Source organism: Xiphias gladius, chromosome 15, assembly GCF_016859285.1.
Source record: "Xiphias gladius isolate SHS-SW01 ecotype Sanya breed wild chromosome 15, ASM1685928v1, whole genome shotgun sequence".
In the NCBI taxonomy this organism is placed as follows: domain Eukaryota; kingdom Metazoa; phylum Chordata; class Actinopteri; order Istiophoriformes; family Xiphiidae; genus Xiphias; species Xiphias gladius.
This window is the reverse complement of record NC_053414.1, coordinates 33600912-33619248: the sequence shown is the minus strand read 5'-3', so window position 1 is coordinate 33619248 and position 18337 is coordinate 33600912. Positions and strand designations below refer to the sequence as shown.

The 18337-nt window shown below is 37.1% G+C and overlaps 1 protein-coding gene across 6 annotated transcripts in view; it reads right to left on the bottom strand.

The window, feature by feature from the left end:
• Positions 1 to 1567: 1567 nt before the first annotated feature.
• glra3 (glycine receptor, alpha 3) overlaps positions 1568 to 18337 on the bottom strand; it is a 67329-nt gene continuing 50559 nt past the window's right edge. For 2 of the 6 annotated variants that reach the window (XM_040145265.1, XM_040145266.1), the window contains 3 exons: positions 16430 to 16579; positions 14623 to 14751; positions 1568 to 8745 (listed from right to left, as the gene is read on the bottom strand). In XM_040145265.1, the coding sequence (XP_040001199.1) occupies positions 8416 to 8745; positions 14623 to 14751; positions 16430 to 16579 (609 nt within the window). In that variant the 3' untranslated portion in view covers positions 1568 to 8415. Of the gene's footprint in view, positions 8746 to 12109; positions 13805 to 14622; positions 14752 to 15125; positions 15987 to 16429; positions 16580 to 18337 lie in introns of those variants that run through there. The other 4 variants (XM_040145267.1, XM_040145268.1, XM_040145269.1 and 1 more) reach the window with 3 other exon arrangements.

Below are 18337 nucleotides of genomic sequence, written 5' to 3'. Positions count from 1 at the left end.
AGAGCTTATGAGGAGATCAACATGAAAAAGTTGTTTTTCAGCCTAACTGCACAAATTGCTTAAGTAATGAGTGGAACATATTCCTTATCTCAAGAAGGAAACCTGCCTGTTAGCCCCAGTGTTCCTGTCAGAGCTCTGGATTTTCTAAAGGCTGTGGCTAGATTTACATTGAAACTGCAGTTTTAACTTAAGAAAGCTCACACTGCTACTGTGTTTTTGAGGCTGTTTCATGAATATTGCAAAGGCTCTGTTTTTGATGTGAGTTTAGGTTTAGTTTGGGAATCAGTGACACCTGATAGAAGAGCAGACAGATGTCACATTGTTATTTTTGTCTAGTCTTGTGGAAACTTTAGAGAACCTTCAGGGGGCATTCCTTAAAGGTTCACCAAAGGTTATTAAAGGTTCACAAAACAACATTTAGAGAAAGTTCCGAGAATGTTCTTTAAAGGTTGCAAAAATATAACCTGCAGGGTACCTGTTTGCTGGAATTAGCACCATCAATTAGTTGAAAACGTCATCTCTGCCTGACTTTTTAATGTTTCCAGCTGAAGTAGTTCAAAACAAGAATCCTATTAAAAATGTACTTGATGCTTACATATGTAGGCTGAAGCTGCATGTCAGAAAAGTCAACCTCCACAGAAGGCGATGATCCATGTAGACATGGAAATAAAGAAACAGTATTGTTCTTGTACTGCAGTGTGGATCTAGTTAGTCCTAGTTAGCCATAGTGTTTAAGTATGATAGGAAAGAAGCTCATATTCCCTTTAATATTCCTTCCATGACATTTGGCTGATTAACTTGTTCATATTTTCAACAGTACGAAAAATGCTATCTCATGTAACTTTAATGGTGGCTTCAACAATGGGGAAGTATAAGAGATGCTAACATTACCATAAACTTGGACAACATTCAGGACTGGCTTACACCAAGTGGAAGAGTGCAAACAGTGGATGTGCTAGTCCTGAACATAACCTTTAAACTCACAAACTGATGTGGTTAGCAATGATATGCTCCTTGGCCTTTATAAGTTGGCCTTGTACGTACTGTAGGTACAATGTACTTAGCTGGACATGCTAATGTTTGCAGGTTAATTGGTGCAGATAAGCACAGAATAATCATTGTACAAATTTGCCCTTCTGTTTCTGGTCTTGGGAAGGCTTAAAAAATAAAGACAGCACCCTTCAAATTCTTATAATGCAGAGCACTTGAGTCAGATTCCTGTGTATGTGTAATGAGGGTCCCTCATGCAGCATTACATTTTCTGTCGTTAAACTGGGCCAGAAGTCAAAAGCCTTTTGCAACTATGATTCAGTATAAATTAACTTTAACAATTAGGCCAATGTGCAGGAAAGGTACTGATATCCCTTTAAAATTATAATTTAAAGGAAAAAAGATCAAATATAGATTAAGCAACGGACTGCTGGACCCAGTGCACCAATGTCCTGTGCCCTTAGGCAAGGCAGTGTTATATAACTTATTCCGGCAGAATGAGACTGAGAAAAAGACAGGACAAGTTGACAAGTGGCTACAAAGTTTATTTTAATCCAATTGAATTTAATAAGAACACCATAAAATATGCACATCTTATTTTAAAAAAAATAGTGAGTGTGCTCTCTGCTCTGTATTCAACAAATATAATTAAACCTAACAGGACCATGACAGAATATTCTGTAAGCATACAGTCTATTATAACTCATTTGTTGTCTTTTGGAAGATATGACACTTAACTGTAAGGGAGAACTTACAACATGAGAGTGAGTATTAAGACAGTATGTTAAAAAATGTGTTTTACTCAGGTTGATGAAATAAAACCTCTGAGATATCAAAATGATCCAAGTACACATTATAGTCCAGCTATTATGTAACAGTAGTCAGTTTCAGCCAGGGTTGCCATGACAGATTTTCCAAGGAGTTTTTACACTGTAGTGAATTTTGATATGTACGCAATTTAACAAAATATTCTCCACAAATCAACACACTTTCACCACATTTGAACCATAAAGCAATAATAAAGACAAAGCCAACATAACCATTTCAAAATTCGTGACTGAACTCTGGTGGTTTCACTGTGAAACATTTTTGGGCTGCATACAGTATACTGAAAATCCTGTGGGGAAAACTGCAGTGGAAACCTAGTGACGGAACCCATGGCCCCAAGACCTCTGAGGTTTTAGGCTGAAAAGTTTTAGCACTCAGTTATGAGCCAATCAGCACAGAACGTTATCACCAGAATTAAATTTTTTTGTGTGAAATCAGTAAAGGAAGGCATATTACATATAAAAGTATTTGAAAATCATGCTCTTCTGATTTATGGGCTGCCTCTCCTCATCAGCACCAGAAAAAAACACTAAACTTAGGACAAAAAGCATAACATCAGCCCATACAGTTTTATGACTGATACATATCAATATTAATTAAAATTTTACTATATTTCAGTCTCTCATTATTTTGTACAAAATTAATAATCTTTGACCTACCATGAAAGGTTGTGAAGAAGACTGGCATTGACAGCTATAACGCAAGTCAGACGGCAACACAAAAAATTAAACAAACCCACACAGGTGTTCTTGGTTCTTCTAGTTGATTAAATCTCATTACAGGTTAATGAACCGCTATGCTGGTAATTACATGGGATCACCAAACTACTGCACACACACTGATCAGAATGCTAGTGGTGAAAGGTTTCTCACTCAACAGGTGCAACATTTCCAACAAGAGAGTGAGGGAGAAGTAAGTCACAGTCTGTACATGCCCATATAGTCCTGAGGAGAGATCTAAGTGAATGTGAAAACACCTGTGCGAGTGAGCCATGGAAATGTAGTACCTTAAATAACTGCCAACCATTTTCTACATAGATTTGAGATTTGAGTGTTTTCCTTCCATTCATTTTACATTATGAAAATCACCTGGAAACCTGCTTGAGATACTGTAGTTACTGTTGTGTGGCAATGAAGTCCAGACTTTTCGGATCTGCACTTTAAAATACATTAAAACACAAAATTAACATAACTTTGACAAAAATAAAAGCAATGATGCTCAAAAAACCAAATTGGTTTTTCATGTTGAGTTTTTAAGTGGAGCTACAGGACAGTTTCAGAAAGGGTATGCTAATTTGATGTCATCAATGCACAGTTTGAGGTCTGCTGCTTTGACCCAGATACACAAATACATGCTGCGTCTTAATTCCATATCACATACTAATTCCAAGCAGGTTTTAATGGTGTTGGAAACTGAGAAAATCGAGTAGACTAAAAAAAAGAAAAAGTCAAAACACATACAAAATCTGCTTGAATAAGTATACACACAGCTACAAAAATTAAGGATGATGTAGAGAAATTTTCAAGGCAGATCTGACATTAAACAGGCTGTTGCAGTTTGATTGACATGGTGCAAGCATTGTGTAATTTCATGCTAGTAAAAAATGGTAAAGTACAATGATTTCTTGTAGAGTAACTGACAAAACGTATACCATGTCAAGCACTGAATATAGTACACATGTATACTATCAGTGGATAGTATGGCATTTGGACAAAGCTGTACAGTTCAATGTTTTGAATGCCTGCTACTATTTCCTTTTTTTTTTCTTTTACAGAAATAGTAGCAAAATCAGTGAATATTAAATTGGAAACAAAAGCAAGTCCTCAGTAGGAGCTTGGCAGTGGAGAACAGAAATGTCTTGACAAATGGAAACAGCAAGTTATTTTCATTAGAGCCATGCAAATATTTTCTGAGGCGAAACTGGTGTAAATAATGCACAGTGACTGTACGTAAGGGTTTGATTTTAACTAACTAACTGAACATCCTTCCATAAACAATGGAAACTGAGTGTAGGACACATCTAGTCTTTAAATGGGAAAGTTGATTCTCAAACCTGACCAAACCTGTTTTTGCATGTTTTAGCTGCATGCAGTGAAAATATGTATGACTGTCAAAGCACGCTGTTGCACTGTTTTGTGTTTTCATAATGACTTATTACTAATGACTAAGGAAACAATTAATGAGTGACATTTTTTTCTGTTACACAGCAGATTCGTTCTAAATGATAATGCAGTATTGAACTTTTTTTCATACTGTAGCCCACAAGTTCTGTATACTTTACATTTCCATAGTATTTCACACTTTTGAATGTGATTTTCCTTCCTTCAGGCAGTGATCATTTTCCACTGATTCCCCTCAGGTATGAAAAGCAACTTATAGAGGCCTGAAACAGGGACCTTCATATCACTATGATCGCTACGGCAGCTGGCATATCTCAAGCATTCTGAACTGAAAAACTTCAGCATCATGTAATACTACAGCATAACAACTTTTGCAGACTGCCCCACTGTTTCAAACACAAACACTCTGTATGTTGCTGTCTCAGCTGACAGGGAGTAAAGTTGGAGCCAAGCTGTTTCCTAGAAAACACAATGAAATTCCGATGAAATGATATACTCTTGGGTTAAAATTTCATAAACCAACAATAATTTGGCCAATACAAAATGGTAGACTTGCGCAATACAGTATACCAATTCTGTTTCTGGGTCTGATGTAGACGTAGATATAGCAGCGCACACAGCAAAACTGTCAACATTACGGTATCACTGAGGGTATGAAAAAACACTATTATGGCAGTGATAACTGGACACTTTTAGACACTTGGACCTTAGAACATTTAAATTTTTCTGTGACCGAACTTTAAATCTTTTCCTACATAGTCACATTAATCCTACATTTTGAGGGAATCATAATGCTCGATATTATTTTTTATACAGAACTGTCACAATTACCATAATATCATTCAAAAATTATGAATAATCCCTGAATGAAGACAGGACTTGACCTGCTGAAGAGAAACACTTTACATCCATCAGACTCCACATGTTGTACTCACACTTTTCACTGCGCTATGTAAACATCTCGTGCACATTAACTGTGTATGAAAGTCATTTGCAGGAGATAGAACTGCTCAGAGACAAAAAAAACAATGAACTTCACTTCTCCCTTTAGCATTTCTTTTCTGAAAAAGAAGTGGATGTAAACATTTCTTTTTGATCAAAAATTCCTAAATGCTGGAGTCGGGAAAAACATGTGTGTCTGATATGCCACCATTAGCATGAATGAATTAATGGGCAACCTGGAAAGTACCGCAGGAGTTGTGGCATTAGTCATAGTGCAAACACAGAATCAGTGTGGTGATGTTACAACACAGCATGTCCTGGGGCCTCTTACTGTCTGATAGCATTATAAAAACAGTCAAGGAGAGTGTGTGGTTTGGTAATAATAGCTGTGTCTGTTTTTGTGTGTCATGAGAAATTTGAGGTGGAGCTGACAAGTGGGGAAAACAGTGTGTGCGCGTGCATGCTTAATATTCCACGTCTTTGAGTAGTCTTTTCCACCTCTAGTCTGTTTCAGTCCACTGTTGCTCCCCACAGCGGTGTTGATTACTCAAAGCACGACTGAAGTCTTACCATGGGTGATTTTTCCCCAGGTTATTCTAGCTCTCTGTCAGAGCTGAAAGTCTTGAAATAGACTAAAAAGTCCCAGGATAGAGACAGAAATAAATTGTGGAAGAGAGGGCCCTGTATGTGGACTAAATGTAAATTTCATCTTCTAAAGAACTTAAAATTTTATAAGAATATACACAAACTAACATGGCTTTAGGTGGAGTCTTCAGTAAAACCCCTTGCTGCTCTTGAAGGGATAATTTGAGTTTTTGCCAATGTTAATTAAAAAGAGTCAATTTAATTTTTTTTTTTTTTTATATCAATTGGTCCATTCATTCCTCCTGCTTTTGAGCTTTGGTCCAGGGCAATATATGTATCTTTACAACTCCTGACTATATATCACCTTAAAATTAAGCTAGCATTTCATGCTCTTCAAGAGCTGAACCTTTTCCATTTTGACAAATGTGACTTTGAAGATATTTTATAACCTAATAGGATTTACCTTCAGTGCAGTATGCTGATCACATTTATGGTCTTTGGGGGATAATACACATTTTTTCATTTGGATGATCTCATGACCTTTTGTTTACCACCAACGCCATGTTTATTTGTGGAACTGTTTCAGGTGACTAACCATGATTTAATCTGTTGGACCATTATATTTAAAAAATAAAAAATAAAAAAAACTCCTTCAAATCTCCTTTATCACAGATTCATGATTATAATGGTAATCTCCCCCAATTATAGTAGAAATGACAGTGACACCCTGCATGTGTGATGTTTAAAGTGTGGGTTGGGTACATTAAGTATTATAGTGCAGTTCTGATTTGATTACACTTCACAACTCTGTAATGATACATGACTGCGTAGGCAGGCTGTCAACCATTGATAAACACATGACAAGTATTGAATGTGAATATTTTAGTAACCGTCATCTTAAAGAACTGTCAGCGTTTATCTATTCACTGTTAACTCTTCACTGTGTGCCAAACTTTCTTATTTGCAGCACATGCTTGTTTGGCTATTACATCCTATTGAAAAACTCACACAGGTTTAACCAGCATGTTTTCAGCATGTGCAGTTTTCAAAGGGAGTGGCAACCCCAGTCATATGGAAAGAAAGTGGTTTTCCAGCATAGGGTTTTTTCAGCATTTTGTGGCTGTACTGTCTGGAACAACAGTCTCAATCATTCTCAAAGATACAGTAGTACAAAAGCCAGCATGTTGATTACACTTGGAGAGTGCATACAGGCCCATTCAAACAGAGCTACCTATGAAATGTATTTTTTTTTCAGACGTTTAGTGTGTTAAAAACAGTGAGGACCAAGGTTATACTTCGATTGGAGGCAGCCAGATCTCAGCTCCACTTCTCCAGCAGAAGTCAGAGCTTAGCTGCACCCTGCCTGCCACATTTCAATTTGGGAACCTTGTTCACACAGACTTACGGTATACATTAGTATGCCGACAGTATTTGTTATTGTTGCCATATTTAGTTGGTTAAATATTTATTGGTCTTACTTTATTACTAGTGCTACCCAATATGTATTTACACTCAAAATTGTTACTTAAATAAGTACTGAGAGTAAAGTGAGGACCACTCAAAACTGAGAAAATACTGTGTGTCTTTACGTTAATTTTATTCAGCATGTGCATGTGTTTTACAACATTTAATTCTCAGAATTATTTCTAAATAATTTTACTAAATAATAATGTAGGTCCAAGATGATGATGAGTATGCTATACAAGCACAAGAAAGTCAATAAAAAGAAATACTCACACTGGTCATTTCTGATTGCTGGAGATTACCTCTGCTCTAGTCATTCATCCATTAAAATGGATTTTGCTTGAGAAACAGAGCTCCACCTATAGCAGGGGAAACAGACTGGGCTCAAAGCTCATTGCTGTCAGTTTTCTCTTTGGAGCCTTCTTTAAGTCCTTCTGCCCTCTAGCAGCCAAAATTCACATAATATAGATTTGGAAAAACAAATCTGATGTTGGCCATCCAGATCACAGGGAACATTTAAACTACAGTACATCTATATCTAACTTTATCTAGCTGGTCTCCGTGCATCACATGGACATGAGTCATTACCCACCCTGCTTTGGCACAAGCAAGGCTGACTGGAATCCCCCATTCTGACAGATCAGATTTTCTCCCAGTACAATATGTCACATCAGACATAAGCACTTGAAATGAAATGCTTCTATTACGTACTGTTAAGAATAATTTATAAACCAAAGCTTGTGCAAAATGTGTCCAGATATGTTGTGTGTACTGATTCTGGTTTAGGCCGGCTTTCTGTATCATCCTGACACACTTATCTTTGTTTTCTTGCCATCTCATCACCTGTTCATAAACACATGAATTTCAGGACACCTCATTTTCTAATTTCACAACTGTCTCTACCTCAGCAGATTGATGTCAATATTAAAAGTAATGGGTTGTGATCAGCTGAGCTCACATAACATTATAGCAGAAGATTATTTTAAACTAACTGAACTTAGTTAACTCATAGTGGCTCTTTGACTATAGGACAAGCATTATACATATCCATGCTGGATATGTTTATTCATTCTACTAAAGGGTTTTTTGAATTCAGAAAATATCCATAAATAATCAACTCTGTTTTCAGACATTGTAAAGATTCTGATATTCTCTACAGTCAGTATCTTTTTAAGATTACCTTGCTGTATACTTTAAAGAGGAAAAATAATCTCGTCATTTGTCAGGGCAAAGTTTGCACTCTTGGACTTGCTAACTTTTGATCCCTTTTTGTGTTTCTGTACATCCTGAGAACCGATTCGAGTTTTACGCCAGTAGAAACAGGACATTTTTGCAATGTGCGGTCACCCTGAATGGTTCTCAAGGTCAGGGTAAGATAAGGATTACGGTGCGGGAAAAGTGGTAGTTGATGAAGTGTCCTCATATGTTTAGCAATACAAGGATGTGTGTGTGCACATACCGTATATGAATAATTTATGCTCTTTCTTTATTGCTTATGTACATCCTCATGTCGAAGTATTTTATAAAGGACCCAGTAGAATATATTGAAGAAGAGAAAGGCCAGAGGGAAGCCAGCCCTCGACACAGTGTCAATCTTTTTGGCTCGGTCAATAAATAACTTCCTCATCTCTTCAGTGCTTTTACCCCGTCCACCTGTTGTCGCTCCAGGTGGATTCTGGGTAGTGTTTGCTGTGGCTCCTTGGGTGTTAAGAACAGTTACAGTATTGTTGGTGCTGGCCTTCGAATCCTTGCTGTTACTGGGAGTGGAAGTCACAGCAGCTGTGGAGGTCAGCCTGCTCTCATGTACTTCCCCTTCCTGTTGAGACAGAGGAGGGGAGGGTCACAGATCACTTTTTTCTTAATATCTTCACCAACTGCACGTGCCTATGATGGGCCCTTGAGCAAGGCATGGAATGAAGCTTAATTGGATATACTGCTTTGTTTAAAAAAATAAATATTGTGTTTGGTTTGGATTGGTTAGTATAGGAATAATTAATTTCACTCCAGTTGTCTTTGGGAATTTCATGATACATAGTTATGCTTCCCCAGAAGTGGTTTCAGAAAGTATTCAGACCCGTTCACTTCTTGCACACTGTGTGTTGTAGATTTAATTTTTAAAAGATAAAATTGCCATTTTTGCCCCCCAATCTTGGCAAATTAATTAAAATCAAAAACTGAAATCTCTTTTTTACAAAAGTATTCAGACCCTTAATTCAGTACTTTGTAGAAGCCTCTTTGGCATTAATTACAGCTTTGAGTCTTCTTGGGTAAGTCTCTACAAGGTTTGCACATCTGGATTTCGGCAGTTTATCTCATTCTTCCTGGCAGATCCTCCCAGGCTCCGTCAGAGTGGATGTGAAGTGCCAGTGAACTGCCATCTTCACGTCTCTCCACCGATATTCTATGGGGTTTGAATTTGGGCTTTGGTTGGACCAATCAGTCGGAACCTTGTCCTGAAACCACTACAGCATTGTCTTGGCTGGTCCTTCTGGCTGCTGTCCTCTGTCCTCCACAAACATTTATACATTTGAATTAGTTAAAACTACAGAGAGATAATGTGTGTAAATGATAAATAACAATGGTCTGAAGCAACCACCTTGTGATATGCCAAAAGTAGCCATACATGGCGAAGAGAAGGAACCATTCACACAGACTGATTGCTTTCTGTTATGTTATCCATTTTACTAGAATGTGTATTAAATCCATAATGAGTTAATTTTATCAGATCAGTCAGATGTGCAGAAGCCTCTTTGATAAGAGGCGAAACGTCTTCAATATCTACAACCAAGTCCGGTTGCCCTTGATTCAACTCTTCTCGGACCTCCTAGAGTGACTCTCTTTTGCACTTTGTTATATTTTGTTATGCATATATTATTGTAATATGTTGTGATATCAATAGTAGATACACTTGTGTGCCCAAATCTGTCTGTTGTGGCTTTTTTGTTTGAATAATTTAATAAATGTCCTGTGTCCCAGTTTGATAGGTGTGGGTCTTCCATGGGTGAGCTGATGTATAAACTCACCCACGCTGATGGTCATCATCAAAGACATAGAATAACTGGAGAGAGCCAGGCTGAAACTGGCAACAGGTTAGCTTACATACAGTACAGTGTGTAATTTGGGCAATGACACATTAGTTATTTTGGCTCTGTGGTCTAGCTTATTTGATTTGAAATGAGACAATGACTGAGATTAAAGCGCTGACCGGGCTATGAGCAGTTGATGTTCATATCCACACTTAGTGAACAGTGAAGCAACTGCAGCCTCCTTTTTTATATATTCTGGCAATTTTAGGACAGTGCAGGAAGATGACAATCTTAAACATACGGCCAATGTAGCCAGGAAGCATTTTTTATGGCCGAGCAGTGGGATGTTCTTGACTGGCAAAGTCAGTCACCTGACCTCAGTCCAGCTGAGCAGGGTCGTCACTCACTGAAAATCAGACCAAAGGCAAAAGGTCAGTTTGCAGTTGAGGCCTGGCAGATCATCACCAGGGGAGATACCACTTATCAGACAGTCAGTGAATGAAAACATTTGATCCCAAATATTAGACTACATAACTTAATCTTTTCTTAACTGATCAAATTATGATTCATCCACTAAAATTGGAGAACTGTAAGTACAAATAAAAACTAAACCTATAATTCCCACATTGTTCATCTGTGAATGCAAACACTCAAATTAAAGAGGAAAGATTAATTTCACAGTCATGGTTTTATTTCAAAGCCAATGTGCTGAAGCACAGAGTAGTTACAACAAAAACAAGTGTCAAGAACTGTCAAAATATTTTTCTTGCAATATTTTACCAGCCTCCATTACACTTTCCTTATTAAACCTCTGCTGATGAAAAGTTTGCATGTACACACGTGGTTCTGATGGAGTAGATAATATGTTGGGAGTTTCTCATTGAGTTCTAAATATATGCCACCACACACAGGCTTCACTGTGTTCACCTCTCCCAGGCTGGCAAGATGCTGGCAACACTCGGTCTTATGGGCCGTAGAGGTATGCCTGGTGTGGACTTCTAAATGTACTGAGTGTTTCGAGTTTTACAGTATTTCATGTTGCGCCCCTTTCAGGTCACGAGGGAGCAGGACACACTGACATGATATGCTGGTATGGAGTAGAAATTAAACAATATGCATCATAATCCTCCCAAAAATATTAAGATGCAGGGAATCAAGACTAGATTAATTTATTGTTATAATTGTGCTGATGCTATTTATGCATTTTTACAGTCAATAAACACTACAACAGTCAGTATGTCATAATCATGATTATTAGCATTAATAAAAATTACCTGGAGATGATATAGTTATTTAAATCAAAATGCAAAATAATTATTAACACTTAGATGCACTACAGTTGTGTAACTTAACTAAACTGAAGCAGTGAGTCCCTCCAAGGTCCACAGGCAGCAATCAGGAACAATATCCAAAGGCTAACAGGCACTAAGTCTACTGTCTGACTCCGGTACATGAACGAATCTGGGGAGCCCCAAGCTCCCAAGAGACCTTTTTGCCATTTTTCAGCGTATAGGCTGCAGTTCCGCATGTAAGACCAGATGACTATTACATAGGATCAGGATCTGTACAAGATACTATATGCTGTAGTTGTTTCAACTACTTTTATGATTATTTCCACTACATAGAAGTCAGTTATATATTGACCAGCTTTTATAAATTGTAGTCTGATTAGTCCAGTTATGGGAAGTGTCTAAGGCACCTAGTATGTACTTGTGCTGGTATCACTAGCAGTCAAGTTGAGTATACTGTATATATAAGTATACTGTAAGACTGAAAGGTATCAGAAGTGAGTGCATACAGCTGCAGTAAGCCCAAAAGGGAAAACATGTCAGTCAGTCACCACCTGCACTGCTTAAAGCAAGCTAAAATTTGTCACAGTTAGTTTGGTAAAATGTAAAAGACAAGCAGGCAGGAGAAGCAGAAAACTTCTGTCAATGTTGGACTTTGAGTGCAGGCATACAGTTATTTCCTAGAGGCAGTGTAAACGTGATTCCTATGGAGACAGCAAAAATACCAGTAAAAAAAAGACGTGTTTGTTCATTTTTGGCCAGTACTATTGTAAATGAGAGATTTCAGTTTTGATTTTTAAGAAATTTGGGAAAAAATTCTAAAAACATGTTTTCACTTTTGTCATTATGACTTATTGAGTGTAGACTGATGGGCAAAATGACAGTGTTATCCATTGAAAATTAAATTTACAACATGATAAAGTCTGCAAAAAGTGAAGGGGTCTGAAAACTTTGAGGACACTGTGTGTTACAATTTATGCTCTCTATTTTGTTTCAGACGCTTTATCAGCCAGATAATATGAAACACTCATATTCAAGCCTACATTTTTTCCTGTGCAAACACTTGTGCAAATTAAGTTTTGTAGTTAAACTGGAATTTCAAGATGCCCATTTACTATGTCATAATTTTACAATCCACCTTGTATCTTGTAAAACTTAAAATGATGGAATAGACTAATAACTGGCCATTATGGAACATTTGCTAAGCTTGCTCAAAATTTTAAAGGTTTCCTAGAGACACTGAGCTCAATATATAGCTGATTTCTCCCAATCTAAAGTCTAACATTTTATGTTAGTTTGGGGCATCAATATGGCCTATGACAGTGGCTCCCAACTTGGGGGTCTGGACCCTCTAAAAGTGTTCCAAGATCATTCTTAGGGAGCACAAGATGATCAAAGGGATAAGAATAGAAATAGAAAAAATATAGAAAAAAGAAATTAAAAATACTTTAAATGAAACAATCCCCAAGTAGGAAAAATGTCTTTGGTGGTCTGCACTACTGCCCTAACCTGTTGGAAGCCACTGATCTATGGTTTTCTGTTCCAGAAATTTTATTTAAAATTTTTATTTAAAAGGAAAAACAAAAACCTGAATGTTCATCAAAAATTGATTCAATTCAACTCAATTTTATTTATATAACGCCGAATCATAACAGAGGTTATCTCAGGGTATTTTTCATATAGAGCAGTTCTAGACCATACTCTTTATTGTCGATGTGGACATGATTATTCTATTAAGGGCTCAGAATGGAGGACACTTCATATGCATTGAGTTTCATATAAAATGAGGACTAGTGACCTTCATACTTTAGGTCAGCATTATATCTCCACCTACAGGATAATCTGTCCCACTCTTTATACCTGACCGGTGTCTGATCAGGACTATGTGTATCAAATTTGAAAAAGTACCAGCCTCTGGCCGTTTATAATCATCACTGATCATTAGAGTCACCGGAAATGCCCTCTTTTTGTATCTAGATCTGCCTGTAAGCCTTGAACGTCTTGCGTGCTCATTTGATGCAAGAAAAACACTATTTACTGAAAATAGTATCAAATGTCGCCATATGACAAACAACTTGCACTCCGATAAATCTAATGGTAAATGTCAGAATTGATTGTAGTATTTCTATAACCTTTTACAAGTGATCTGCTGTTTTAAAATGATGCCACCATTTGATTTGTTCCAGTACCATACTTTACTGTGTTATTGTTGATTGGGTGTCAGTTGAAAAGTTGTTTTCATTTAATACTTTAAATTATGATGTGAACTATGAAGACAATGTTATCAAATGCACTGAAACAGAAGCCAGAACTAATGCAAGGCTTATTCAGGAAATCCTGTACGTTATATCTGCCACCGAATGTAGTTTCTTTCTGGGTGCGGGTGGTAGTGATGGTCACTTGCCAAGAGCTTCAGCCATTGTTCCGTTTACACGACAAGAGGTTAGAATACGTCCTCTGAGCAGAGCTACTTCTTCATCCTCTCATGTTGGACCGAGGGCAGACTGGACGCTACAGTGAACCACTGTTGCATAGTGCTAACCTTTCAATAGTGAGCATGCTAACCTCAGCAGAAGAAAAGAAGTGATAGAAATAGAAGCAAAACATAAGTTAACTTTGACATTGCTTTCCATCACTGGAGACAGAGCTGGGAGAGTAAAAGAATGAAGTTTGATGCTGAATTCACGATGTTTCTTCTAGACTGGTAAGTAAACAGCTGTTAATGCTAACGTTGGCTGTGTAGTTCTAGCAAAAACTTAAATAATGCCCAATAACAGCATGACACGTGAGTAAAAACAAAAACTGCTTTGCTGAAAGAATATAGAGAGGCTATTTTTTTTTTAAGTTCCCATTATTAAAATAACATACGTCTTATATATTCTTGATGCTTGCATTTCAGGTGTTGGTGGGTGAGATATTCTCCATGCGAGTCTGTTAGTTTGCTGTGCAGTATGTGTGTACAAAAGCTGGTTTACATGTTCCACTAGAGCTTTTACACACACGCTCCTGTTGCAAAGAAGCTTTATCAGGATTTAGCAACATGTGTAGCAGAGAAGTATTTTTTGCTTATTCTGCCTTTCCATTTCATTGATATATCCTTCATGTTGTCCTTTGTAACTCTGTACGTTGAAAACTGCTGCATGAATATTATCTTTATTGTGGTTATAGTTAAAATCATTATGTCAGTCATCATTCCTACCACCTACCAGGTGTCCCTCTCCACCTCTTTGCTAAACCAGCTTTGTAAGTGCCAAACTGATGGAAGAGGACTTACAACAACAGACTGGCTGGGTCATGCAAGTGACATAGTGAAATAAACTCATGCAAACATGCACTTGCACACACACCCACATACACACGAATGTAGTGTGCAATTACCCTGTGGTTGCTGGTGTAGATGTTGGTCATAGATCCATACAGAGGGTCTGATGGTTTGAGGCCGTTGTCAATGTTAACACGACGAAGGGAATCAGCTAGCTCCCCTGGATCAACTGCACTTCCACTGTTCTACCAGTTGACAGCATGCACACCAGACAGAAACCAAAAGGAAAAAACAAATAGCATCCAAAAACAGGGTTGGGACGCCCATTGATTCAGTCAACGTATGTGTTACATATTTAAATGAAAATGCTCTCAGTTACATTTATTTTAGGTAGGTCTGAATTATAAACAATGCAGCTACCTTTATAGAACAGCTGGAAAATGATATAAACTAATGCATGTTGAAAATATACATTTCAAGATTAAACATTTATCAGTTAAAGATGCTATTAAACAAAAATGGCCTTTCATGTGTTATGTTGCAGACCCAGGTATGTGTTCCATAGCAATCTACTATTTATTCATACAGGCCAAAACCTACCTTGAATAAGCATTTATGTGCCTTTTTAAAAAAAAAAATAATTTGTCTTGGGTATATTGTGTTTTTCTTAATGCAGCATCCCATACACATCTACATACAAGTTTATTCCATCTGATAAAAGATGATCATTAAATTTTGGGGGTAATCCAGCTAACTCCTCCAATCCAATAAAACTCAACTTTCAGTTCTACTTTCCACTACTTTGTACTTTTGGCCTGTTTGCAACAACATATAGCAGCATCAGCAACATCAAAAATATAAAGTCCTATTCACAAACATAGGGCTGACACCTGAATCCCACATAACCTGATTCATGATCAGATAGGAGTACTGTTACATGGGGGTGAGATCTGTCCAAGGTACTATATGCTGTAGTTGTTTTAAACCATTTCATGATTATTTCCACCACATAAACTTAGTTAAACATTAACCACTTTTTATAAAAAGGTAGCCAGATCAATACAGGTCTTACATTATAATCAAAAGAGATTAAGCTTTGTCCAGTTGGAGGAACATTGTAAATTCAGTTATAAATCTGAATTTTCATGTGTATCTGCAAATGTGGTATTTCTGACAGATATTTTGCCCTGTTATTTGTTTCACAACCATTTAAATTCAGGAGATAGTTTACAAATTTATCTAGCCTAATTTTAAACTGAAAAAAAACTTTTTTTAATTCTGACTATCAGTTTAAAACTTTTTTCACTGAGTTGCCTTTCTGAGATAGACTGACAAATTTACATTTTTAATCTGCAGCTTTCTTTCAAGTAAATACTGTGTGTGTATGTGAGTTGACTGAATGCTGAGTTGATCCTTCCCCAGTCCACAAAGATCCTAAACATGCACCGACAACAGACTCATCCTCTGTTTGGATGGCCTTCTGTCAGAGAAATAACACAATTGTGTAAAATTATAAAACCACATAGATGCAGTTACAGCCATGCTGTATCATGCATTAATACACAAAGTGAGATGTGATGTTTCAGGAGACTCAAACATGCCCAGTCAGATGCACCAACACTTTATATCTACTGTCACACACCAGGTATGGTGTTATAATAAACATTACTGTCGCTGACATGATTTTTTTCTTCACCCCCTCCTTCTTTCTCATCTAATACTATTCCCTCTGAGTAGCACACTGCAATAGCAACATGTCACCACAGTGCGGCAGCCTCAAACCAGAGTTGAGAGAACCAAAATACTCTCTTCACAAAAGAAGTTCAGCAGTTTATATGTGCATACCTTAGTGCAAGTATAGATAGCATGCAGAAATTTTATGTTTTGCCTAATCACACTGGATGATGCAGTGTTTTTCTGTACCTTGCTCTTGTTTTTGTGATGCCGTCTAAATCGCAACAACTCTTTATGTTGCCTTGACACAAAGTTAACAGCAGCATACTCCAAAAGTGCAGAGAAGACGAAGAGCAGACACACCGCCATCCAGATGTCAATGGCCTTGACATAAGAGACCTGTAAACACACACAGATACTTCAATAAGTAAACTGAACTTGCAAACCTTCATACATAAGAGGCCTTTTGTAAGGTTGGCGTTAAAGATCCTGCACTTGAAATGAGAGTACTATTACGTCTGCCAAGGAGGTCATGTTTTCTATGTTTTCACCCATGTCTGTTTGTTTGTTTTTATTTTTATTCGAATAGCAATAGCAAAATTTGCACCAAACTTGGTGGAGGGATGGGGCATGGGCCATGGAAGAACCCATTACATTTTGGTGCGGATCCAGTTAAAGGGGCAGATCCAGGAATTCCTTCTTCATCAAAATCCATTTAAACCCAAGAAACTGTTTTGGAAGAGATATCTGGATGGCTCTGTCTGTCTATTCCAAGGAAGTTTGGAACAATTACGATCATTCCAATATCTCAGTAAATGCCCTGAATATCTAAAATTGGACATTTATTCACATTAGTTTAAGCATAAATTAGTTGGATTTATGAATCATAAAAGAAAAATATTCAGTTGTATACAGACCTCTTTAAAAAAACACTACATGTAAGACAAAAGTTAGCTTACCTTTCAGCCAATTTTGTAGAATAAAGACAATTAGAAGTGGAACTGATGATTTAAAGAACAATCTGGACTATGAAAGAGAATTTTTACTCAAGGGGTTATAATCACGAACAAATCCAATCTACAGTTGTCTACAGACAAGATAGAAAAACAGCCGTGTCAGGTGTTTTTTCACTGGAAAAAAAAATTCTATGATATTCATGACCCAATATACAAAATGTTGACAAAAGATTAGGAGTATAATACACACTGGCATATTTTACAGTCAGATATTACCCTTCCTGTCTTTTAAGACCTTTACTTCATGGTTTTCTAGAGAGGAAGTCGACGGCTTAGTTAAGTCAGATTTATTTCCACCTCCTAACTACAGTGCAAGTGGAAATGTAGATAATTTGCTACGTAGTTTGGAATCACACTGGATCTTCCAGTTAAATTCCTGAACACCTTATTGTCTCAACATCAAATTTGATCTCAAATTTGTTACCTTAATATACTTTACAATAAAATTCAACAATTCACAATAAAAATGAGAAAAAGGTTAAGAGAATACCTCAACAATTCTGTCCATATGCATATATTTTTGACACCCAGAGTCACACCATAAAGACTATACTTTTTATAGTATGGACCAAAAATGTTCAGATGTCTCAGTAAGCCACCTGAAAAAGGACAATCTGAAAGTAAGAGCTACAAAGAAATAGACACATGCGCCTGTGTTCATTTAGCCTTTACAAAAATGTAATTATTCAACTTTTTATGGTTACGTTTAGACATTCACAGCACTTGGTTAAGGTTAGGGGAAGAATATAGTCTGGTTTAATACGGAAAACATTAACAGTGAATTCAGACACAATGTGCTTATTTACATTAACAAAAATCACATTCTTTCCCTAAGCTTAATCAAAGTGGTTTGTACTGCCTGAACCTAACCACAGATGGGTTTGTGGATGCAAACCGCTCACCCCTTGACAGTCCTGCACCTTATACGCCTGCTATCCACTCCACCCACCTCCTGGTGACTCTGCTGCTGTTAATAAATGTTGTGCTTAAACCAGCCAGCAATTACTTTTCCAAAAGAACGTATTTGCTGTTGCAGCTTAGTTGAATGTCATTTGTAGGAGACAGGGTTGAATTATGACTTACTTTTGAACTGATTTTCACAGCAATGGTTTATCAGAGCTTTCATTATATTATAAGTTAC